This window comes from Phaethon aethereus (genome assembly GCF_964289735.1).
Source record: "Phaethon aethereus genome assembly, chromosome: 3".
Lineage (NCBI taxonomy): Eukaryota > Metazoa > Chordata > Aves > Phaethontiformes > Phaethontidae > Phaethon > Phaethon aethereus.
In genome coordinates this window covers 90491318-90517365 of record NC_138576.1, presented here as the reverse complement: position 1 = coordinate 90517365, position 26048 = coordinate 90491318, and the positions used below count along the sequence as shown (strand labels likewise).

The window sequence follows — 26048 nt, the reverse complement described above, 5'->3', positions numbered from 1 at the left end:
GTGCTGATTAGAGGAAGGATCACCTCCCTCCACCTGCTGGCAATGCTCCTCCTCATGCAGCCCGGGATACTGTCAGCCACCTTTGCCGCAAGGGAACGTTGCTGGCTCACGCTCAACTTGGTGCCCACCAGGACACCCAGGGTCTTTTCTGCCAAGCTGCTTTCCAGCTGGGTAGCCCCCAGCATATACTGCTGCATGGGGGTGCTCCTCCCCGGGTGCAGGACTTGGCACTTCCCCTTCTTGCACTGCATGGCGTTCCTGCCAGCCCCCTTCTCCAGCCTGTCAAAGGCCCTCTGGATGGCAGCATGACCCACTGGTGTTATCACCGCTCTTCCCAGTTTTGTATCATCAGCCAGCTTGCTGAGGGTACACTCTGCCCCCTCATCCAGATCATTAATGAAAACATTGAACAAACAATTTTTAGGATGTTGTACTTGCATCATTCTGCTAAGCTAAACCAAGGAGTAGTGGGAAATCAAAACAGTGGCAAAATAGAGAGAGTTAGGGTAAAGGCATGAAGCCTCTCCTTTAGGAGATATATCCAACACTAACTGCATTTCTGCTCTCTTTGAAAACAGCGACTACAATCCCATTCCTCTTTCTGTCTGTTAGAAGGCAGATTAGTGTAAAACGCCACAGGCTCACTCCACATTCAGGAATCCAACCTCCCAGCTGTATCCTATACCAAAGTGGTCTGCGTACAAGTTGCCAAAATTACCATTCTTCTTCACCCTCGGTACTTACGACTTCCAAGCATCATCAGCTATTTCCAAGGGAAGGAACACATCACAAGTTGTAGACTGATGATAGAGTTTTGGATTAAAAAGCTCCAGGTGGGAAAAGAAAAAAATTCAAGCAATTATGTGTTCAAGCAGTATGACATACAGCGAAGCCAGAGTTCTGGGATGTCAGTTTTCACTGACTGTAGCACATGAAAATCAAAGGCCAACAACGCTGTGGCCTTACTGAAGAAAAAGCTAAACCAGCTAAACCTATGGTCAGCTGCAGCTGAAGATATGATTTCACACAAGATGTTGACCACAAGAGAGGCCTCGCTGCCGCCTCCCATCTCTCCCTCTGCTCTTTTGTTCTCCTACTCTATTCCTGTGGCTTGCCTTGCACTGACTTGAACGCTTTCTAGCGCACTTTATGAGCCAAGTGAACTCCCTCAGCAGACAGGAAACTAACCCAGAAAAGCAGATCGTTTTCCACCAGGTTAGAGAGTTAAACCGGCTTGCAGAGAGAACTAGCAAGCATAAAAGCTGGCACGATGAAAGAGGCAGGACAATGCAATGGGAAGCAGGAGAGGGAATTCGTCCGTCCCCATCTTGAGGCAGTAAGCCGTTGTGCTAGCTCATACATGTGTGAAACTACATGCTCACTTTGCAAGGACTGAGAAAAACCCCTTCACTTGTAGAAAGGACAGCACCCAAAACACAGCCAGTCAACTTTTTACTCCCTCTTGCGCGCAGAGGCTCACGATCTCGCTGGGAAAGGCCGCAGCTGACGGGCATTGTTCTTTCCTTCAGCCCGATGTGGAAGCTAAAGGGACTTCAGGGGAGCATTCCTCAGTGATCAGAGAAGATACAACATCATGTGACACTATTCAGATCAATTCAGATCATGTTTTCAAAGGAAACGGGACAGAGAGTGGGAAGAAGCCCGAGAAGAAGAACAGGAAGAACAGCTAAGTTCTTTTCAGAAAAACAGCACCCACTTTGTTGAATAACAGGTAAAGATGATAGTCATGGAATTTTTTGAATTATTATTAACAACTGCTTCAGTGACATTTTCCCCAGGAAAACAGGAAGCAACTCACAAGCCTTGGAGGAGCAGCAGATGGAAAAGACACTTTCTGCACCTTAGCAGTCACGTTCAGTGAATTGGCACTTAGCTGTATTTTACTCCTGCAAGAAAGAGGATTTAGTGAGTGAGTTAGCAGGTGATCTAGTGACTAGATTACTGAGTCATTTCTTTCCCACTGAGGCAGACAAACTTCCCCCAACCCCGAGTTTTACTCTAAAAAGCTACTAGCATAACAGAGACGGTCTTTGATAATCAATCAATCAATGAGCCTTATTTCACTCAAGTGCAGCCTACAGGTTGCCTTGCAGAGTTTGTGTGGATGCCTCACAAGCTCTCTTAGAAGCACAAATCGGCGGCAGAAGACGAAAGGCAGAAAGGATTTCAGCTCCCTATTCCAACAGCCCCCAACAGCTAAGATCCTACATCTGAAGCCACCGAGGCGAAGTGCTCCGGTGCGGAGGATCCCGCCGGGGGACCCTTCCTGTCCTGAAGCGGCAAAATCGCGAAGGCGAAAACGCAAGGAGGGAGGGGGTGCCCCAGGCCCCCCCACCCCCATCCCCCCGCCGCCGCCCCGCGAGCCGGCAGAGCAGGCTCCTGGCGAGCGGCCGCTCTGGCTCCGCGTGGTCGGTGACAAGAGCGACGGCGGCAGTTCAAAACGCAGCGCACCCGCCATTTCAGTGAGGCCACCGAGGCGAAGGATCGCGCCGGGGAACCCTTCCTAAAGCGGCAAAACCGCGAAGCCGGCAGGTCGGGGGAGAGAGAGGGAGTCCCCGCCCCCGGAGCCGGCGGAGCGGGCTCCTGACGAACTGCCGCTCTGGCTCCGCGTGGCGGGGACAGGAGCGACGGCGGCCAAAGTCCCTCACGTACCAGAGAAGCCCTCAGGGAGCGCGAGCGATCAGGTAGAGAAACAGGACGTGGCGCCTGACAAGGGCGTGGCGCGGCAGTTGGTCCAGGCAGCGCGTGCAGGGGGCAGTCCCCCTCCTGGCTCGACGCTCTCTCGGCAAACGGTCAGAGGCGAGGCAGCTGAAGGGAGAGCTTACCACTCTCTACAACCAGCTGAAAGGGGGTTTTGGGGACGTGGGTGTTGGTCTCCCCTCCCAAGTAACTAGTGATAGGACGAGAGGAAAGGGCCTCAAGTTGCGCCAGTGGAGGTTTAGACTACGTATTCAGAAAAATTTCTTTACAGAGTGAGCAAGCATCGGAACAGGCTGCCCAGGGAGGTGGTGGAGTCACCTTCACTGGAATTGTTCAAAAAACGTGTAGACATGGCACTTCAGGACATGGTTGAGTGGGCATGGTGGTGCTGGGTTGACGGTTGGACTTTATGATCTTACAAGTCTTTTCCAACCCTAATGATTCTACAGTTCTATCTGTCCAGAACAGAAACGTGGCTGGCACAAAATCTATACCCCTCTCTACATTAGGGATACAAACCCCATTTCTTCTGAAAGAGTTTTCTGCATATTTCTAACACTTTATCTAAACATAGAGAAATGTTGCTGTAAGGACCTGTTTTAGGTAAAAGCCAGCTTCTTTACAGAACACTTGGCAGTAGTATGAAGCAAAATTTGTTTTCCTGAATGCTGAGATTGTTTGTGCTGTGCACCAGATGTTGCACTCCTAACTAAGATAAAACTCCCATAGGTTCTTCTTTGTCTCAGGTGAATTAACTGTGTACTCCAGCATCTTTGAACAGGTGTATTTTCCTGAGGGAGATGGAGAGCTTTTTATCTCTCCGAATAATTTCCAGAGCTTTAGAAACATCTCGGCCACCATTCCAGCACCGCCTGCAGCTTCTCCCAGCTCCATCTGGCCCTGGCCCAGCGTAGCGCACCACACAGCTCCCCACCAGCCACCGCCCATGCCACCTCCTCCACCAGAAACTAGATGGTGAGGCATGAGGCCCTGAACACCACCAGCTCAGCTCGTAGGGGCACTTGGGTGCCCTGGCCCCACTGCCTGCCATGTGGAGAGGAACCATCACACTGCGGGTCATGGTCATATTGACAAACCTACTCTTTGTACTTTCTCTTCTCTCCTTTTTTAGTACAGCTCACTACAGGCAAGCCAGTAAGGATGAAAGCGAACATACCTTGAGACAACTGTATGGCATCAGCTGATCTTTATAGTAACACAGGAAAAAAAGAAGAAAAAATAACTATTCCATAAACTGACAAAGAACAACTACTCTTTTATTTCACTATGGGCACTAAAGCTTTGCAAGAATGAAGTAAGACCACCACAGACTAACAGCACCTATCCCAAACAAGCACAAGGAGTAACTAGTGGTTTCACCTGCTAAGGCACTTGTTATCCAGGGCCTGCCTGCTTTTAATAGCTGGGGAATGGAGCAGAACCAGAAAGCTGTGGTTACTTGTGAAGCAGATGCCACACTGGTGCCATTAAATAGTAACTTAAAACTTAGATGAAAGAGATTCAACATTTTACAACTAGTACCCAGTAAGTCACTTATTTAATATGCCCGTGAATTAAAACTCAACAGCCTTCATGGGTTAGCTCACTATAGCAAGTAATATTATACTTTTTAACTCATTTTTTCTTCTGTTTCTGCTGTAAACAATAGCACAGTGAAACTATTTTATGATTAAGCTTTTACAGCCAAATGAGTTTTATTGAAGTTAGACCCAGGAAAGGTGTTAGTTCATACAGTTATGTTTTGACTTCAGACTTCAGGCTTGCTAATAACAGAGAACTCAACACCACATTTGTTGAGGCGATCAATCAGTTTTGTTTTAGCAAAGGCAGCTCCTGGAGAATATACGCCACCCCTGTTAATGAAAAGCAAAAAAGAGAAAAACGTTAGTGGTACAGTGACTGCAAGACACCTTTTTCTGAAGTCAAAGATGTGTTTCTGTGCCTAACAAAGAAAAAGCCACTTTGTCCCACAGGAGAGTGTATGAGGAATTTGGCAGGCTGGTCATATTTAGAGGATCATTCCTGCATCCAGCAAACTCAATAGAAATCATTCCATTAACTGAAAATACAGACACTGATGTGATAGATTCTGCAAAAGCATTACTAAAAACCTATGACTACATCCTTTCAAATGGAAAGGCAGATGAAGAGTAAGTGGCTTTTACAGCAGCTTGTGGTGAAGTATGTCGCTTGCACAGCCATTTGGGTGAGGTAATACAGAAATCTACAGGGTTATGAGACCTGTATTTTCAAAGAGAAACATATGCCCACAGTAGCTAAATTTAAGGCAGGTCAAGCTGTTCTGCATGGGAAAGTACTTACTGTTCAGGCAGACAAGTTGCATCTTCCAGAAGAGATACAGCTGCTTGAACCACTGCAATTGGTGTAGCAACATAGCCAGGCTCTGATAAAAAAAAACCCAAACACCATACAGCATACTGAAATGTAGAACATAGTCTTGCTCTTACCTACAGCAGGCTGAAAAATAATCTCTCTGGCAATGAAATGGCCTTCCCCATTTAAGAACATCTTTCTTACCTGCTAATCATCCCAAGCAGCTGGTGAAGTCCTTGAGATCTAATCTGGAAAAATACTGCTTCAAACACAGTCCTATAACTCAACAACCATTAGCGATCACCTCATGGTGACAAAGGGCTCTCCATTACAGAAACAGCTTTCCCCATCCTGTGCTTAAATTCAGACTTTTGCTGCGAGACTTGCATTCAGTTACATCTCTGTTTAAAGAAGCTATGCCTCATTAAACTCCTTTCTGAATATACATTCTTGCTGTCTTCAAACTTTACTTCAGGCGTCATCTCGCCTCAAAGGAATGAATTGGCTATTTCAAAAAACAGGTCACAATGAACAGTAGTATCCAAAGTAATACTATGTAAAGGCTGTTGACTCTTCCATGTTGCAAGAGCTCCTTGAGGGTGAAAGGAACAGCAGCGGAACCACAAACCTATTTTGGAGTTAGGGAACATGAGGCAAAAGCAGTTAGCTGCTACTAACATGCATACCTGGTCCTTTCACTTCAGTGCAGATCTTTACATTTGGTTTGCCATTCTGGGGATCTTGCCCCTCACTGTAACCCTTGCCAAAAAAAGTCATTGTAAAAGAGGTTCCCTCCATCTGTAGTGGACAAGACAAGTGTGGTCACCAAAACAGTAACTCATATCAGGCAAGCACAAGTAGTAAATACAGGTATCTGTTATGCTAAATACCACGATCCATCTAAACATGGGAGTAATTAGAGTTATTGCTTAAAAGGTTCAACCTCATCTAAGTTTTTAATCACTTTCGCTTCGTTGGAACTGTTACTGTTCTAAAGTCCATTTATTCTCTCAGTGCTTTCAGTCCTGGGTTTTTGCTACTTCAGTCTCCCTCTGTCATCAACTCTGACATGTTGAGTGCTGTGAGCCACGCGTGTTAAGTACATCAGATCCGGCAACATGATCCACTTTTTCTCATATGAGTTCCACATACTTTGATGTCTGGTAGCAGAAGGCATGATTATTTAAATATTCAAAGCTATCTGAACAGGCACACACAGTGTGCATTTAGAAATTATTTCTCTGAGACTAAGCAGTTGACTCTAGATTACTATTCCACCATTACCATAACAAGTTCATTCAATACTTGTGATGGAAAACGGTCGGTTACCTGTTTCTGTGTTGGTCCTTTCTTTGTGAAGCGTCCAGCAGAGAAGAATTCCAGGTACAATATAGCGGGGGCGGGGACAGGACGAAAAAATAAAACAAACAAAAAAAAACCAACCAACAGTAAACTAGAGGGAAAAAAAAGATCTACAGACAATTAATTCTTTTGTGTTTTGAACACTTACTTTTGTTAGACGTTTTCTTCCAAAGCTAAACTTCACAAGAAGAAGAAATACAATGCCAGCAAACATCAGCTTGATAACAGAGCCAAGACCACCTATGTTCACATAAGCAGCATACTGCACCTGAGGCAAAAAAATATTTTCCGTGAACTTACATTAAAATGTTGGCATCAATTAATTTGTAAAAATTAATCCACCCCTAAATCAGGATGCAATTGTTTGATGTGATAGATAGCTGTTTAAATAGGGCCTTAAACAATTGTCTTAGTTCTAAACAACTCTCTGAATAATGCTGCACTTCATAACTCATTATGAGAAGACAATAGAAGTACAGAATGGCTAGGGAGCAAGCAGGGTCAACAACACTGGAAAACTTTAAAGAAAGATGTGTTTTGGTATCTGATTTGAGGCTTCTTTCCAGAGATCTTTCTTTCCTCCTCTTTGTGCTTTGGTTTAAGAGAAACCGAGGCCTTACTTTAGAATTCTGGAATAGCAATGGCAAGCCCTTCTCATTAGTAGTTCCCAAGTATATCTTTAGAGCCCTAGCTCACCTTCATCTCTTAACTGGTATCTGTGATTCTGCACAGCTGTTACACAGATTGTTGGTGCTGGTGTCCTCTCAGGAAACCATGGAAAACAAAAACTAAACATCTTTTCCCCACCACCACTTCACATTGCCTTTACTCTGCACACCAGAGACCCAAGCATCAAAGAACTCTCCAGATACAAATGAGCAGCATCTGAATTAGTTACCAGAATGTTTACTACACTATGCTCACCTGACCTGAGTCACACAGACTACAATTATAATGCTTTTAGAAGCGCTACTGATACAATTTAAAAAAGCCTCTGCACAGGAACAGAATTCAATGAATTTATCATTCCTGAAAATCATGAAGCCTACCTTTCAAATACTTCTGTGACTCAAGGCTTCCAGTCCCTACAAATCATACCCAGAAATCAGACAACATGAGAACCCTACAAGAGACTCTCATAACTATGATGCTAGCAGCAATAAGCAAGCTCATCAGGCAGAGTATCAAGTAGTATTAAACAGGCCAGTGCACCCAGGAAAACCTGGACCACATCAGGTCAAGCAGCTTCCAAAGGTGATCAACAGAACAAGCTTCCTTCTTTACAGAAGCAAAAGCACATTGCACTTCATTACTATTGACCTAACTACAGAAATCCTGCTACACAGATCTGCAACAAGAACGGTTATTACATAAAGGAAATATTCACTGAAACTTGTAATAAAGACATAGCATACTACTAACAGTAACTTACAGGTGTTTCCTGCAACTCTGTGTGCAAATAACGCTGAGACCATTTCACAACGGAAATGTCAGATCCCATGAATGGAACAGAGTACTCTTTGAATTCCCGGTTGTAAAACACAAGTCCCCTGCAAATGAGGAAAAAAAAACCCCAGAAAATTCAGAAAAAATGTTCAAATGTTCAAGCAAACAAAGAAATTGTTCATAGCAGCCTACCAATACTGGCTTTTTCTCAAGCATTTTTATGACATCTTTTTTCACCGAGAGCAAACCATTCCAACTCAAAATTCCATGTGCTATAGCAAGGATGAATTTGATAATCAAAATTATATTCTTCTCACATTTCTTTTTTCCGTTCTACTGATCACTTCTGAAATCAAACTCAAAAGTTTGCCGTGTCAATAAAAGTCTTTTAGAACAAGCTAACGTTGAGACCCAGTAAATGCTGGGACATGTTCTGTTTTTAGTAAAATACGAACAAGTCAGTAAAACTGAATTTACCTTCAATTCTACTAGATGAGAAATTATGTGTTCCTATTATACCGAAGTCCTAACTGCATCTTTTTAGTATTTAATAATATGTTAACCACCTATATAATAAATACTGGAACTGTTAGAACACAGCATGTTTCGTATCTTATGCTTCTTAGACCTTCTTTCAAGTTTTGCACCAACTACTGGAACAGGGGCATATCCTATCTTTTTGCGAAGCTTCCTCAGGTTGTCTTGATCTGCAAGGCCATAAACAGCTGACTTCCAGGTCCCATCATGTACACAAGAACCCTGGGGACATACCATGAAATTCAGTATCTAAAGGTTTCATGTATGATTTTAGTAATGACCCTAGAATTATCACATATATGTAGTATGATTACATGCATTGAAGTACATTGAAATGTGGTTGGTTGACTTTGGCTGAACACCGGGTGCCCGACAAGCTGCTCGCTCTCTCCCCTCCTCAACAGGACATGGGGAGGGGAGAAAGTAAGATGGAAAAAAACCCCTTGGGGGTCATGATAAATGCAGTTTAATAAAGTAAAAGCAAAGGCTGCACGCAGAAGCAAAGGAAAACAAAACATTTATTCTCTACTTCCCATCAGCAGGTGATGCCCAGCCCCTTCCCAGGAAGCAGGGCTTCAGTACACATAGCAGTTGGGGCGAAAGACAAATGTCGCAGTAATGAATGCCCCCAACCCTCCTCCTTTCTCTCAGCTTTTATTGCTGAGCTGATGTCATATGGTATGGTCTATCCCTTTAGTCAGTTTGGGTCAGCTGTCCTGGCTGTGTTCCCTCCCAGGACCTTGCCTACCTCCAGCCTACTGGGTGAAGTGGGGGAAGTGTTGGAGAGGCAGCCTTGATACTGTGTGAGCACTGTCCAGCAGTAGACAAACCACTGGTGTGTTATCAACACTGTTCTAGCTACCAATAAAAACCACAGCACTAGGAGGGCTCCTATGCGGAAAATTAACTCCATCTCAGCCAGTCCCAATACAATCTCCAACCCATACTCCGTACAATTAGCATCATGCTCAGGTCCCACATAATTTAAATACACACATATATGCGCATACATATATGTGTGTGTATATATATATATGCATCTTCTAACCATCCCATTGTATTTAATTATCGTTACTGAAATCCCTTCTTACCAACACTTAACACTACATATTTAAACCATCTTTATACCCTACATACAGATTTATACATTCTCATTAACTACTATCTCCTGTCCTTCAACAGGTAGATATTATTCTCACATTCCATGGGCCTCCTCCACTCTTCCAGATGTTCACCAGAACTTGGGCCCCATCTGTCAAGATAGGTGCACAGGACAGGAGAACCAGTGCATTGGGCACCAACACTGGCTTGGTTTGTGTCATCGTTGACCTCAGAATTATTACATATATTACATGCCGGAGTGGAAGGCGACCCGGAGTAATGATGAGTCCCAATGTGGGTATGGTCATTCTCCTTTATTTTAGCAAAGTACACAGCTTTTATAGGTTAACATACTGTCCACGCGCCAGACATCGCCCCCCATTGGTTACAAGCATCTGATCACGGACTGTCCACGCGCCCCTCACACAGTCAGGATTGCTGCTTGCAGGTGTCCCTGTTTTTCTTGCTTCTGCTTAGCTGTTTACCACAGTTCCCTCTTGTCAAGGCCGAGCCGTACACCGGCCCACTGCCCTTTGGGAAATCCCGGTATTACACATTTGTAGAGGAATGAGTTTCAACACACGTGGCCAGCGAGTGTCGGAACTCACCTCAGTTGTCACCTTTTAACACAGGGAGCCTATGGCGTATGCACCCAGTCACATATCAACTGTGCTTAAATTAATAGCAGAATATTACAAGGCAAACAATTCTAGTTGTACTACTCCTAGCGATAGAAACTACTCCTACCTAGCGATGGAAAAAGCACTTGTACAAAACTATGAAAACCAATATTGTATCTTACTAAAGGATTTGTAGTTATAGAGCGCTTTGCCCTAAAAGCTTTCCATGTTTCTCTAATGATATCGCTAATTTCAGTGTGATTTACCCATACATTTTCTTTTGGCTGAGATGGCATCCAGATTGCGATGACACCTGATAGTGTCAAGATGTGTCCAACGATGACGATGGTGACTGTTCTACCCATGGTTTTAACCATTTTGCGGGTACCCAATGATTTCCAGAGTCTGTAATGACACAAGCATAACCTCGTCCCCAGGTTAGCAGTTGAAAAGGTCCTTTCTCCTTCCACAAATAATTTAACACATATAAGGCCTTATTCGAATGTTCTTAGGGTAATGTGGTAGCCTCTCCCCCTTTTTGTTTTGAGCGTGTTTATCTAACAAAGCTCATTCATTGGGTGTGTAAGATACTCATTTGAGTTATTAGCTAGCCAAGCATTCTTTACTACCTTTTGAACCATTCCTTGTAGAGAATGCAATAAAAACAGTACAATAAGCATTAGTTTTAAGATAACAAGTACTATAACAACTGCCCCTTTTACTAAGTAACCATCCGCTTAGGCCCAAACTTGACAGCCATGATTCGGGGCCTAGTGAACTTGCCTGTAACCTGTCCGTTAAGTCCTTCAGTTTTCGCAATTGTTGAGTTACCGACTGTGATGTATCTGTTAAATTCATACAACACATGCCATCAAACTCCTCACACCTGTGCCCTTGGGCCAAAAGTAGGAAGTCAATAGCTGCCCTATTTTGCAATGTTACATGCCTTATTGAGTCAGTTTCCATAAACAAAGCACTGAGTGCTGCAGAAGTAGCATTGATTTGTTTCGCTAGCCAACATCCCAATTTATTTAAAGTGGTTAAGCCTTGGGCAGCAGCGACCCCAGGGGCAAGGAAAGAGGCTAGTATGGTTTTGTCCGCAGTCCAAAAATCCAATTGGTCATTGCGCCCTTCCTGATATTTTCAAATCTGTTGTCTTATTCTATGCCGTCGGGTAAGGTTCAATATCATAGAAGTGTTGGGAGTTAGCAATGTCAGGCGCCCCAATGTGCAAGGACCACCTCTCAAACAGGAGGGAACACCTTGCCATGCACGATCACCACAAATCAAAAATATTCCTTTAGGGAGTCTTATTGGGACAATAGTAGAGCACGAGATGTTGCTCGTATAATTACACCAATTAAAATATAAACAGGTAGGGGCTGTAATGCATCCTAAAATATCCAACTCCTGCAGTTCCAACAACTCCTGTGGTCCATGTGCCATCCATCTATCCCACTTATCCATAACTGCAGAGGTGTTTGTTATTTTTAAAAACAAGGCTAGATCAGGGGCGGTCTTCTTTACTACCATTGCCGAATCATAGTCCCCTAAGGGCAGACCAACCAAGCATGTTGTAAACGGATTCTCAGCAGTGGATATAGATAAGCAAAGGTGGCCTTGGCCCGTTTGATTAGCTAGTGTAACCCAGATATTTTTTCTTGGTTGAACGGAAAACCATGCCTGAACCTGGCATATCAAACACGTGACTATCAGACTCACGAACAACTTTCTTCTGCTTGTGGAGAGAGGTGCGCTCGGCATGGTCGAAGCCATCGACTTGGAACCCATCTCACTCCGCTATCTGTAAGAATACAAGCATAGCCTCGACCAGTCATTTTTAACTCTGCAGGTCCTTTCCATTCTCCAGTGACCACATCTTTATACTGTACTAAAATTCTTTCCCCAGTCTGGGACACCCCAGATCGTAGACTTGAATTATGAATCACCATTGGAGGGTCTTCCCTGTCTCCCGTAAAACACAAATAATTTAACACATACACCGCCTTTGCAAGTCATTCTGTCGTGTCCAGCACGCTTTCCCCTTTTTGTTTTTGTAAAAGCGCTTTCAATGTTTGATGTGCCCGCTCCACGATAGCTTGCCCTGTAGGGGAATGAGGAATCCCTGTAATATGTCGAATGCCCCAAAGCTGACAGAAGTGGGAAAATTTTCGAGACACATACGCAGGCCCATTATCCGTTTTTAACTGTAAAGGAACTCCTAAGGGCATAATAGCAGCATGCATTTGCTTGATAACATGTCGCGCTGTTTCTCCGCCTTGTGCGGTAGCCCAAATGGCATGCGAAAAGGTGTCTATTGAGAATCCGAGACAACATTAACAGCCTCTTGAGACCATTTTTCAAATACCCAAAGGACTGCCCGAAGTTCCATAGTTTGTAAAGAATGTCCACACACCCCAGGTAACAGTTGATGTTTCCCTTTGTCATTTTCCTGCCAAGTGGCAGCCGCTCTATGGGATTTGCGTCCTGCGTCGGTAAAGACTGTCATCCCGTTCACTGGGGTCTCTGATCGCATAGGCATTTCTTCAAACTGTTGATTAGCCAACAGTGACAATAATCCATCGGACGGATAGCTATTTGTAATGCGTCTTAAAAAATTGCGATCTGAAACTCCGGAGAACTGGCCAACAACCAATCTAAGTACTTTTGAGATATAGGAACATAAATTATTACAGGTTCTAATCCAGATATTTCTACAATTCTTTGTCTTCCCTTAATAATGAGTTGTGCAAATAATTCATATCTGGTGACCCCTGTTTTTCTGGGTTGATAGGAGAGAAAAACCCATTCCAATACTTTGAAACTGTTTGCCGTATTTCCTAACTGCACGATCAATCCTAGTGGATGTTGCTGTTGCCCTCCTAAATTAACTATCATAAGCGAGATACTCTCAGTAGGTGAACATCTGTGAGCATAGGCTGTTGCTATCTTCTCAGTAATCTTCTGCAAAGCTTGGTGTCGATCCTCGTGCAGTTGACGTCGCTCTGGAGCCTCCACTGAAGACCCCAGGAGCGGCATCAACAGCCTCAGATCATCATTAGTAATTCCGCAAATATTGCAAACCCACTGTATATCCCCCATTAATTTTTGGACATCAGAAAGATTTTCTGTTTTCGAATTAATCTTTATTTTTTGTGGGCAGACCACTCCCCTGCTAATAAACCAGCCCAAATATTGCCATGGTCCCTTCTTTTGAATTTTTTTTTTTCGGTGCTATTTTTAAACCCCGTTTTCCTAAATAGTGCTCTAAGTGCTGTAAAATGTGGTCTGCATTCAATTGTGTCCCTGCTATTAATATATCATCCATATAATGATACATTATTAAATCTGGATACTTTTTCCGCACCGGCTCTAGAGCCCATGCCACAAATGTCTGACACATCGTAGGTGAATTTTTCATTCCTTGTGGTAATACTACCCAATGATACCTCTTTGCTGGCTCTCCTTTATTTACTGGTGGTACCGTAAAGGCAAACTTCTCTGCATCCTCAGCTGCTAAGGGAATGGTAAAAAAGCAATTGAAATATACTCTTTGATTCCCTGCAAAAGAAATGATACGTTTGTGACAATAATTACAACGACATAGAATGAACCCACAACACCATTTTACAAATATGGCATGTTGAAGTTCTTGTTCTTGAATGTCCAGGGAGTGCCGCTGAGACGGTCAACGAGCCATCATTTTGCATACAAAAGAGTGAAAGCGTCAGCTGGCGGTACGTTGGAGTTGACTGCGTCCGTGGGATGTGTGACAGGATCTTCTGGTCTTACTGCCGGCCGTACCGACCTGGCCGGTAGCCACTTCGCTCCATTCCCTCCCCCTCTGCCAAGGCCTCTTGTCTCATGCCTCACCAATGTTGGGCAGGGTCGTATCTTGACTTGGGGGAAGGATCACCCCAGGCAGCCCCCTCCTGTTGCGCCACGGGCGACCAGCGCTCATGTTCCCGGTCAGGAGGCGGGGGCCAAGGAGGACTCGTCATCTCCGTTGGTTGCGTTAGCAGGGGGGGGCGGGTGGGGGTCACTCGTTCTTATCATCCCCAGCTCGGCCTCCCTTCTCTCCCAGGGCTGTGGCAGCGGCAGCTGCTGCCACCGCTGTCCGCTCTGATTTTATCGCCTTTATAGAGTTTCTGACTAATCGCCAGGTTGTTAACACTTTCATAGCCGTATGATCCCCTTTAGAGGCTGCCTCAAACACCAATTTCCCTGCTTTCTCCCAGGTAGGTAACTCAAAAGCTGTTGCAGAGTCTGCTGCTAGCCCCTGGCTCTTCAAAACAGTCTCGAATAGCCATCGCCACATTGTTCCTAGCTCCGCTGCTTGCCCATCTCCTTTCGAGACTCGCCCCGTTGATCTTTCACACGGGCACACAGGGGAACCTTGAGTACATTGTTCTGGGCAACGTTGTCCCGTCTTGCCCTCACATACGTCATCGTAGATCTGTTTCTCTGACTTACCTAATGCAGCCGGTTCACCTGGTGCATCTGGCACCTCAGGAGGTGCAGTCGGAGTCACTGAAGGTCCTGGACCCTCTGACTCTGTTAAAAAGGGATTGGTTGAAGGCGGTTTAACAGCCTCCTCCATATCAGCTGCAGCTTTTCTCTCTGCCTTTAAGGCTTTTAATGTGGTTAATATCAACTTCCATGCTGTCACTAACTCCGCAGCGGTTTTATCTCCGTTTCCAATATGTTCCTATAACATTTTTCCTATCTCCTCCCACGTCTCTGCCTTAAACGCCACAGACAGATTATGGGGGGTACCCTTTTTGGCACCAAATTAGAAACCTTCTAAGTGTATATTCATCATATTTCAGTCCTCTCTTAGAGAGCAGATGTGGCAGGAGTCTGACCATCACCCCTTCTTCATGCGATGCATTCTGCCTTTAGTTCTTTTAATGTCTCTAGGATCAACCTCCAGAGTGTCAGAAACTTTACACTGTCTTTGTTGCCTGTGCTGACTTCCTCCCACAGTGCTGCGCCAATTCCTTCCCAGATCAGATCTCAAAAGCCTCACTTACTGAGGGAATTAGTCCTTTTTGCCGCGCCCATACCAATAATCTTTTTAGGCCGGCTTCCTCATACTGTTCACCTCTCTTGGAGAAGATATGTTGGAGGAGCTTAACCACTGCTTCTTCCTCTTTTGTTAGCGTGGACCCCATCTCCTCCCCAGCCGCTCACCTGATCAGGGCGAGATTCCAACAGTTTCCTCGGTTGCGCGAGTGACTTCCAGGCACCGGGGCAGTGCCTGCTATGGCTGGCTTCCGCACCCCCTTTGCTGTCTCTGCTGTCTTGCTCGAACCCCGATGACTTCCGCTTTTTCTGGAGAAGGCGACATTCTTGACGAAAGCGGAGAGCATAGATTATCTGGCTCTTTCGTCCCCGAATCCTGCTCAACTTTATCACGCAACTCAGCTACAGTCTTACACGTAGACCCCGTCATCCCTTTCACAGCAGGTAGCCCAAAGAACCGCGCAATCGGCCCCGCCTTGGCTTCCCCGTTTTTCGCTTTCTCTGGCATCAGATCTGGAGTTAGCATCTGAGCAGCCGCACACGCAACTTCTCGTTCCGCTTTCATAGCCTTTAAAGTTTCTGTCATGTCTCTCCACAGTTCTCTCACAGACTTTATTTCCTTTTCCAGCTTTTCATCTCCTTCAATAAGTTTCTGCCACATTTGTTCTCCTAACTCTCGCCACTCCGTTATTGAAAACAATGTGCGAGCGTCCTTAAAATGTCCCAAGCAGTGTCCTAATTTAATCAGCTTAGTAAGCCGTTTCACCATTGTCTCGATCCCTCTCTTAGAGAATATACTCGCGAGCAACGTAGCAGCTGCCTCACTCTCCATGATGGCAGCTCACCCTCTCCTAATTTAATCCCGTTGTCTCGATTTCTCTCTTAGAGAGTATGCCTGCGAGCAACGAAGCAGCTGCCTCACTCTCCATGATGGCAGCTCACCCTCTGGGAGGCAGTTAGCTAGACTGCTCCGTATCTGTCCCCACGCTTGAGGATTACAGTACCTCTCCCAGTCGCTTGTTTCCCACTCCCCTTCTCTCGCTGCGCTTACCGCAGTCACGAATTGTAGCACGTAACCATCCTCTGCTACCAGATGCCAGAGTGGGAGGCAATCCCGGAGTAATGATGAGTCCCAATGTGGGTATGGTCATTCTCCTTTATTTTAGCCAAGTACACAGCTTTTATAGGTTAACATACAGTCCACGTGCCAGACATCACCCCCCATTGGTTACAAGCATCTGATCACGCACTGTCCACGCGCCCCTCACACAGTCAGGATTGCTGCTTGCAGGTGTCCCTGTTTTTCTTGCTTCTGCTTAGCTGTTTACCACAGTTCCCTCTTGTCAAGGCCGAGCTGTGCAGATATCCAGCTGTTTACCAGCTTCTCAATGCTGCAGCTCCTTCTCCTTAAGGTCGAGCCGTGCAGCTCAACGCCACAGCTCCTTCTCCTTAAGGTCAAGCCGTGCAGAGTGATCCCAACAATTACACATTACTACAATTATTACATATATGTATTACGATTACATGCATTAAAGTATGTTTATGAGAAGAGATACAGCTGCTTGAACCATTGCAACTGGTGTAGCAACATAGCCAGGCTCTGACAAAAAAAAACCCAAACACCATACAGCATACTGAAATGTAGAACATAGTCTTGCTCTTACCTACAGCAGGCTGAAAAATAATCTCTCTGGCAATGAAACGGCCTTCCCCATTTAAGAACATCTTTCTTACCTGCTAATCATCCCAAGCAGCTGGTGAAGTCCTTGAGATCTAATCTGGAAAAATACTGCTTCAAATACAGTCCTATAACTCAACAACCATTAGCGATCACCTCATGGTGCCAGAGGGCTCTCCATTACAGAAAGAGCTTTCCCCATCCTGTGCTTAAATTCAGACTTTTGCTGCGAGACTTGCATTCAGTTACATCTCTGTTTAAAGAAGCTATGCCTCATTAAACTCCTTTCTGAATATACATTCTTGCTGTCTTCAAACTTTACTTCAGGCGTCATCTCGCTTCAAAGGAATGAATTGGCTATTTCAAAAAACAGGTCACAATGAACAGTAGTATCCAAAGTAATACTATGTAAAGGCTGTTGACTCTTCCATGTTGCAAGAGCTCCTTGAGGGTGAAAGGAACAGCAGCGGAACCACAAACCTATTTTGGAGTTAGGGAACATGAGGCAAAAGCAGTTAGCTGCTACTAACATGCATACCTGGTCCTTTCACTTCAGTGCAGATCTTTACATTTGGTTTGCCATTCTGGGGATCTTGCCCCTCACTGTAACCCTTGCCAAAAAAAGTCATTGTAAAAGAGGTTCCCTCCATCTGTAGTGGACAAGACAAGTGTGGTCACCAAAACAGTAACTCATATCAGGCAAGCACAAGTAGTAAATACAGGTATCTGTTATGCCAAATACCACGATCCATCTAAACATGGGAGTAATTAGAGTTATTGCTTAAAAGGTTCAATCTCATCTAAGTTTTTAATCACTTTTGCTTTGTTGGAACTGTTACTGTTCTAAAGTCCATTTATTCTCTCAGTGCTTTCAGTCCTGGGTTTTTGCTACTCAGTCTCCCTCTGTCATCAACTCTGACATGTTGAGTGCTGTGAGCCACGCGTGTTAAGTACATCAGATCCGGCAACATGATCCACTTTTTCTCATATGAGTTCCACATGCTTTGATGTCTGGTAGCAGAAGGCATGATTATTTAAATATTCAAAGCTATCTGAACAGGCACACACAGTGTGCATTTAGAAATTATTTCTCTGAGACTAAGCAGTTGACTCTAGATTACTATTCCACCATTACCGTAACAAGTTCATTCAATACTTGTGATGGAAAACGGTCGGTTACCTGTTTCTGTGTTGGTCCTTTCTTTGTGAAGCGTCCAGCAGAGAAGAATTCCAGGTACAATATAGCGGGGGCGGGGACAGGACGAAAAAATAAAACAAACAAAAAAAAAACAACCAACAGTAAACTAGAGGGAAAAAAAAGATCTACAGACAATTAATTCTTTTGTGTTTTGAACACTTACTTTTGTTAGACGTTTTCTTCCAAAGCTAAACTTCACAAGAAGAAGAAATACAATGCCAGCAAACATCAGCTTGATAACAGAGCCAAGACCACCTATGTTCACATAAGCAGCATACTGCACCTGAGGCAAAAAAATATTTTCCGTGAACTTACATTAAAATGTTGGCATCAATTAATTTGTAAAAATTAATCCACCCCTAAATCAGGATGCAATTGTTTGATGTGATAGATAGCTGTTTAAATAGGGCCTTAAACAATTGTCTTAGTTCTAAACAACTCTCTGAATAATGCTGCACTTCATAACTCATTATGAGAAGACAATAGAAGTACAGAATGGCTAGGGAGCAAGCAGGGTCAACAACACTGGAAAACTTTAAAGAAAGATGTGTTTTGGTATCTGATTTGAGGCTTCTTTCCAGAGATCTTTCTTTCCTCCTCTTTGTGCTTTGGTTTAAGAGAAACCGAGGCCTTACTTTAGAATTCTGGAATAGCAATGGCAAGCCCTTCTCATTAGTAGTTCCCAAGTATATCTTTAGAGCCCTAGCTCACCTTCATCTCTTAACTGGTATCTGTGATTCTGCACAGCTGTTACACAGATTGTTGGTGCTGGTGTCCTCTCAGGAAACCATGGAAAACAAAAACTAAACATCTTTTCCCCACCACCACTTCACATTGCCTTTACTCTGCACACCAGAGACCCAAGCATCAAAGAACTCTCCAGATACAAATGAGCAGCATCTGAATTAGTTACCAGAATGTTTACTACACTATGCTCACCTGACCTGAGTCACACAGACTACAATTATAATGCTTTTAGAAGCGCTACTGATACAATTTAAAAAAGCCTCTGCACAGGAACAGAATTCAATGAATTTATCATTCCTGAAAATCATGAAGCCTACCTTTCAAATACTTCTGTGACTCTATCTCCTGTCCTTCAACAGGTAGATATTATTCTCACATTCCATGGGCCTCCTCCACTCTTCCAGATGTTCACAAGAACTTGGGCCCCATCTGTCAAGATAGGTGCACAGGACAGGAGAACCAGTGCATTGGGCACCAACACTGGCTTGGTTTGTGTCATCGTTGACCTCAGAATTATTACATATATTACACATTACTACAATTATTACATATATGTATTACGATTGCATGCATTAAAGTATGTTGCAACAACCCCTCCAAACAAAAAAACAAACAGCCAAACACTAGCATTACTGGCAACACACTACATATCTGTTATAGTTCACTTGTGTACGAATCCTTCACACATCTCTGCAAAAACTAAGTATTTCTTGAAACAGCTTAACACAAAACTTTACATAGACAGCCTATGCAAATGAACCTTACAACAGGGTGTTTGCTTGGGACACTTTTATTAGCTCCTAAAGAATAAAATTCTGAGGCTTATCGTCAAAGAACTGCCAGCTTGGCACTTGGTCTGAATTAATGTAATGACAGTTGTTCTAATGGGCTACGGTGATGTTATCACAAATACCTCTTGAGTTTCCAAGAAGGTATAAACCAACTAACCTCAGGCCCAGATTTCACCGTAAGGAAACTTTCGACAGCAGTTAAGGTACCTTTAAGGGAGAAGAAAACATTACTTGTCATACAACTCATTACGGTCATGAGTTCACCAAGCCACTCTGGTAGACTCAAATAGCAGTTATTTGAGTTGAAAATGCGAGTCACATCTTTATCTCAAAGTAAAATAAACTGAGGTTAAGTTCCATTTTAGCTAGCAAGTATCAAATTTCTTATGTAAAGTACATCAATAAGGCTCACTAATATTATCTTTACTCATTACATTTTTTCCTCTGCAAAAAAAAAGAAACACAAGATTTCCTAAAACATTTAAATTTAGCATAGCTTGTGTTTTGCAAAGAATGCTTAGTTGTGATGAACAGCAAAACAAAACAACTCCTCCAAATTCCGCTTTGTTTTGCTTTGCTCAGTTCCTTGTGAGATCGTAAAACTGTACGTGTATGGGCAAATTTCAGTATGACAAACAACTGGAGAGACAGGTGACCAAAACAGGAAGAGATAAGAGACACCTTTATTCAAAACAAGTATCAGCCATCAAATTATAACCCCATGAACCACCAGATACTCATTTCCATGCCTCTCCTCTCCCTCCAATAAGATCCAGACAGACTCCTCTTAAACTGAAAGTTAAGGATATGCTCCAGTATAAAGCAATCCCACTTAATAACAGTTTTAATAGTACATAAAAGCAAAACATTTGGATACTCTTACTGGCCCTTCCACTTTAAAGTGAGACCTGATAAACAAAGTATCTTCATTGGAGTTTAGGATCAAGTACTATTTGCATAGAATTAAATCATCTCGCATCTTTTCTAAAACGTATTTATCCTCTTTCAGTTACTGTCTAGCTGCTCGTAAAGAAAAGGCATTACAAGGCATCGTCTATCTACTTACATTAACACAACAGCTTCTTGGTGCTCGTGGTAGAACGTGAAAACTTATGCAACCTGATTACCCACTAATTTGCCATCTCTTTCCCACAGCTTTCCTTGTCCCCAGTGTCTCTTCCCTACAGGATTCCTGCTGCACAAGAAGCACTGTGCTGGGGCTTATGTAGGGACAGCCACACGCTAGCTGAACAGCCCGCTGCTGACAACTGAAGGGTCTGTTCTCTTAGTGAGCAATATTATCTTGAATCCCTCTTCTACCTAGTGACCAATTTCCTCCAGTATAATGGGAATATGATTTAAATTTTTATTTATCAGATTTGGTTGAAACTGGTCAGCTGGTAAAGGCAGGCAAAAAGAGAGACTGAGGGAGCTTCCACATCAGCATTGCTGCTTTAGAAAGCCAGGTGAAAGCATAATCTGCATTTCTTTGTCAGCATAAGGTCACACTTATTTAAGTCACCTTTCAGCTTGTCTCTGGTGTACAGTACTCCCATATCGGCTGGTATAGAGTCAAAGCCACAGCTTCCAATGATATATACTCCCCTTTCCGCAGCTTTTTTGTTGTATTTCAGGTACATTCCTTCCAGAAACTAAAACACAGTCAGAACAAAGATTTTAAGCATAACTCTGTATTTGGCCATACCCAATATTAACCATCAGCACTTTACTCTCATATCATAGCACCATACATATTTCAGACCACTTACGAGCATCTTTAAGACAGACGCATATTATTCACGTTTTATGGTATGAAACCCCCACAGCAGCGCAAAGAAATGCTATCTACACAAAACTCCTATGTAGAATCACAACCCAGACTTGAATCAGAATCCAAAAATTTTGCATTTGCAGAGAGAACCTGAGAGAGGCTCATCTCAAAGTAAGAAAACTATACAACTAATACACATTAATGCACTTTAAAACAAATAATGCACCTGAAAATCATAGATCAGGAGGCAGAATTTGTCTTCATGTTCAAAAACATTAGCAGAAACATGAAACATACTGAACAAATACTCCTTTAATAGATCCTTGAGGTAAGGTAGCATTTTTCTGCCATCACATACCTGGGGTTCTCCACTGATGTCAATGCAGCTTGCACCATTTTCAACACAAGCTTCCACCACAGGCTCTCCAAAGAATCTATACTATAGCAGGAAAGACCACCACACGTAATGAAACAAAATCCACACACCACAACTCACCCAACGTGCTTTATCTAACGTATCTATAATACAAGTAAACCCTTGGTGACTATTGATTTTGCTAAGTGGGACAAAAATTGAATAGTACTTGCATTTTTTGGGCGGGTGGAGAGAGCACAACAGCCTAACGAACTTCATCACTGCTAATGGAGTTTGGTGCACTGACTACTCCACCCTATTTCCCTCATCAGAGTACAAAGGCCAATTTAGTATTTCTAATCTCCATTTCTGCTTTTTGCTCTCATATTATCAGCATAGCCTCTACTTAAACACTCAATTTCAAAGATGTTATCATAATCCAACTTCCAGCTCTCATACTTTGATCCCCTCTAAATGTGCTGGAAATATTGCCACTGGAATTTTAAAGGGGCCAAGAGCTTAAACGAGCAAGCCTAGGGGCTTTTTTCCCAGCTCTATTTTCAACCCTAGCGCCACTTAAAACATTTTGGCCCAACCCAAACCTCCTCCCCACCTTACAAGCAGTTTTTTATGCTGCCTGTGAAAGGCTTAAAAAACACCCTGCAGTACTTCCGCGAGAATTGTCCGTGAATTACACCACCAGAAATCGCGGTGGGAAATCTTTAGGCGTTTACAGCACACGGCTGTACTTTTGGCTCCACTTCAAAAAGCTGCGTGTCGTCTGGACGGCTCCTGAAATGCCGGAGCCAGCGGCAGGTTGCCCGGTAGCTGTCGCAGCGCTGCCGGCCCTGAGGAGCTGGGAGCCCCCCCGCACGCGCACGCAGGCGAGGAGCGGCGGCCGAGGGGCAGACACCGCCCCGGGCTCTGCCGGGAGCCGCGCCCGGCGGACGCCGTGCGAGCACCGCCCGGATCACCACACTCACCGGGCCCACGCAGTTCAGCACCAGCCGCGTCTGCCTCGTCACGGCGGCCAGCGAGGCCGCGTCGCCCACATCACACAGCAGCACGCCGACCTCCGCCCCGAGCGCCTCCTTCCCTGCGCACCGGAGACCGCCGTCACCGACACCGCCCGCCGCAGGCGTCTCTTCCCTTCCCGGGCCGAGCCGCCACCTCCCCGGCGCAGCCCCGATACCCGAGGGGCTTACCCCGTTCGCCCCTCAGCCCTTGCCCTCGCACCCGCCCGTGGGCGGCTCCCAACGGACAGCGCCGGGACTCCGGGGCCGCGCGGGCCCCGCCGTCCCCGGACGGCGGCGCTGCGCCACACGGCCCCCAGCCGCGGCCCATACCCAGCCTCGCAGCCGCCCGCTCCAGCACCGCCTGCAGCTTCTCCCGGCTTCGCCCGGCCACGGCCCAGCGCAGCGCGCCGCGCAGCTCCTCGCCGGCCGCCGCCCGCGCCACCTCCTCCACCACGAATTGGCCGGTGAAGCCCGAGGCCCCGAACACCACCAGCTCATAGGGCCGCTCGGGCACCCCGGCCGTATCGTCGCCGCCGCCCGCCATGGGAGAGGAACCGCCGCACTGGCGGTTAGCGACAGGTAACGGCCGGTACGAGGCGGCCCCGGCCAGGCCCGGCCCCTCGCCAGCAGGGGCGGTGCGCGAAGCCCGCCCGCGCGGCGGCAGTGACGGCCGTTGCGGCGGTTGGGGGCGTGCCGTGCCGAGCGGCGCGCGGGTCTGTGGGCCTGCCGGGCCCTGGCGGCACACAGCTGTACCTCGCGCCCAGCGCAGGCCCTCAGCCGCTGCCGCCTGTCGCCATTGGCAGCGGCGGCTCGGCCCCGGCCGGGGGAGGAATAAGCTTTGCTCTCGTTCCGGCAGCTGGGAAGGAGGGAGGGGTGCTGTCTCTCGGCGGCTGAGGGGTTTTTTGACATTCCATGAACAAATAAAAGTATACCAAGATAGATCTCAAGATACCAGAAGTATACCAAGAGGTTATGGAGCTTAGCAGCTTAAGCAACAACGTTTCTAGAGAGAGGCCGTCATTACTGGTTCCACAGGAGACATCTGTCCTGATGAGCACAGCTCATTGCTGAGTTACTGCCATAAGCATTTCAGCACAGATGAGTATAGATCAACTGAGTACTGTTACTAATCAAGAAGAAAACCTTAATTACCTAGAAGTAAAATGAAATACTCTGTTTTCCCCCCGAGTACAGCAAATATTTATGTTTTGCTCAACAACAAAAGCAGAACAACGCAAAATTTGAAGTCCCTGTTGCGGTGGGGAGAAGCGGTGACCCTGGAAAGCCACAATGGCAAGGAGCATTTGCAACTGCATGGCATGGTGAGGTATGGTCATGTTTTCTGTGCTTTTCACAGACAGTCTGCTCACCTGGATTCCAGAGGCTTGCAGCAAGTCACGTGGGAAGCAACCTCATGAATCCTGCTCACTCGCCCTTTCTCCCAAGGAGCATCTGCCATATCTAAACTGTTCCTGACAGATGCCTGTGTAACCTGTTGGAAAACCTCTAGTGGTAGATGCTTTCACACTGTTCCCAAGGCAATCTCCTCCTGCATTTTATTATACATATGGCTGGAGACAAGAAGCTGGATCTCCACGTGCTGTAGTTTCAACCTCATACTATTTCTCATGTTTCTAGAGGACATTAGTAAAAGATTCAGTCACTGAGGAGTATATTAAAAAGATGCTGCAAAGCTGGAAACATCCATGCATCTTCTCAGTCTTCCCTAGATTAAAAAGCACTAATTCTTTTGATCTTTCCTCACAGGCCACTTCATACATACATTTTTCCTGTTCCCCTCTGAACTCTCTCCAACTGGTTTACATTTTTCTTGAAATCTAGTGTCCACTGCTAGGCCCTACATTCACATTGTCAGTGCTAAATCGATTGAAAAGGTTATGTGATGTGCCAGAATTTACCCCTGTTCATACATGCCCCAAGCATTTGCCTTTATTTTATGGCAAGTGTCACATTATTGATGCATCTGCAGCTCATGATCTGTTCTACCTCTGGGGCTTTTTCCAGTCACTGCTGCCTAGCCAGTCTTTTACCATCTCAGGTTTGTACTGAAGGTTAATGTCCTTTCTGAATACATTTGAAATATCTACAACTACCTGAAAGGGGGTTGTGGCGACGAGGGTGTTGGTCTCTTCTCCCAAGTAACTAGTGATAGGACGAGAGGAAATGGCCTCAAGTTGTGCCAGGGGAGGTTTAGATTGGATATTAGGAAAAATTTCTTCACCGAGAGAGTGGTCAAGCATTGGAACAGGCTGCCCAGGGAGGTGGTGGAGTCACCATCTCTGGAAGTGTTCAAAAAACGTGTGGATGTGGTGCTTCAGGACATGGTTTAGGGGACATGGTGGCACTAGATTAATGGTTGGACTTGATGATCTTGAAGGTCCTTCCCAACCTTAGTGATTCTGTGATTCTGTAATTGCTTTTGCAGATGGTATGTGCTTGCTGAAATGCGGAGTTGTTCATGTAACTTGCACCGGCTTCCAGAAGGAGGTGGTCTTTTACTGTATCTTTACTGAGAATGTCAAGTACCTTGTCTAAGTTTTCTGTTGCACGGCTTTGAATGTCAGAGACCATTTTATGCTTGTGCTGCCCATCCACGCACATAATTGCAATTGTGTCCTGCCAGTTTTATGCAAAGGGTAACGTTTTAGGTGCACTCTTGGGGCTGTAAAACTACCGTTGTCTCCTGTTGAAGCACGGTCGGGGATTGAATGTCTAGAAAGGAATAGAACGCTGCTCCCGGAGCAAGAACAAAGATGTTGTGGAAGTCGGGGAAAGCTGTTACTTCTTTACTACCCCTCAGTGGAACTGCCTGCATAGTCCGGAGTTAGGGTTTTGATCCCCGGTTAACTTGAAAAAGGTGGACAGAATGGAGAAAGTGGAAAATTATTTAACTGTTGGAGAAGAAATGAAATGTTTTTTTCTCCCAAACTTGGCCGAAGTATAAGTTCGGAGCCACTGCGCAGATTGTGACAAAGAACTTTGCATTAAGTTTGAGCTCACCAAATATTTCCAACATGCATCAGCTTCTGCACAAACAAGCATAGAAAGGATCTTCCAAAGTGTGATTTGAAGTTGTGTGTTAGTTTTAGCTTACATAGAACGTATTTTGTGTCAGCGTTCATGGAAACAGGAAGGCCTGTATATTGACAGAGAAGCTAAACAATGCTTAACTAAGCATTGCAAGGGCTGATAGTTTGTCGTACAGGATTTTTTGAAAGAATCTGTAACGGTTTGTCTGCCAGCTTTAAGACTCTACGTAGTACCACTTACTCAGATTGCAAACCTAAAGCTTATTACTGATGCA

At 45.0% G+C, this 26048-nt stretch overlaps 1 protein-coding gene across 1 annotated transcript; it reads right to left on the bottom strand.

Annotated features, from left to right (window-relative positions):
* Positions 1-2963: 2963 nt before the first annotated feature.
* LOC309403929 (saccharopine dehydrogenase-like oxidoreductase) lies at positions 2964-24037 on the bottom strand. Its single transcript, XM_081998228.1, has 12 exons — positions 23054-24037; positions 22691-22803; positions 21711-21791; positions 21104-21233; positions 19739-19788; positions 8513-8643; positions 7871-7988; positions 6587-6706; positions 6406-6462; positions 5763-5874; positions 5065-5146; positions 2964-4595 (listed from the first exon to the last, which is right to left on the bottom strand). The coding sequence occupies exons 1-12, from the start codon at positions 23265-23267 to the stop codon at positions 4490-4492; spliced, it is 1314 nt and encodes a 437-aa protein (XP_081854354.1). The 5' UTR covers positions 23268-24037; the 3' UTR covers positions 2964-4489.
* Between the last annotated feature and the right edge of the window lie 2011 nt (positions 24038-26048).

Excerpts from the sequence above, each read along its gene's own strand:
- LOC309403929 (XM_081998228.1), bottom strand. The coding sequence starts at position 23,267 with ATGGCGGGCGGCGGCGACGATACGGCCGGGGTGCCCGAGCGGCCCTAT. Across the intron at positions 21,792-22,690 it reads TGCTGAACTGCGTGGGCCCG|TATAGATTCTTTGGAGAGCC; the intron begins GTGAGTGTGGTG and ends TTCCTGCTATAG. Across the intron at positions 5,147-5,762 it reads CACTGAAGTGAAAGGACCAG|AGCCTGGCTATGTTGCTACA; the intron begins GTATGCATGTTA and ends TTTTTTTATCAG.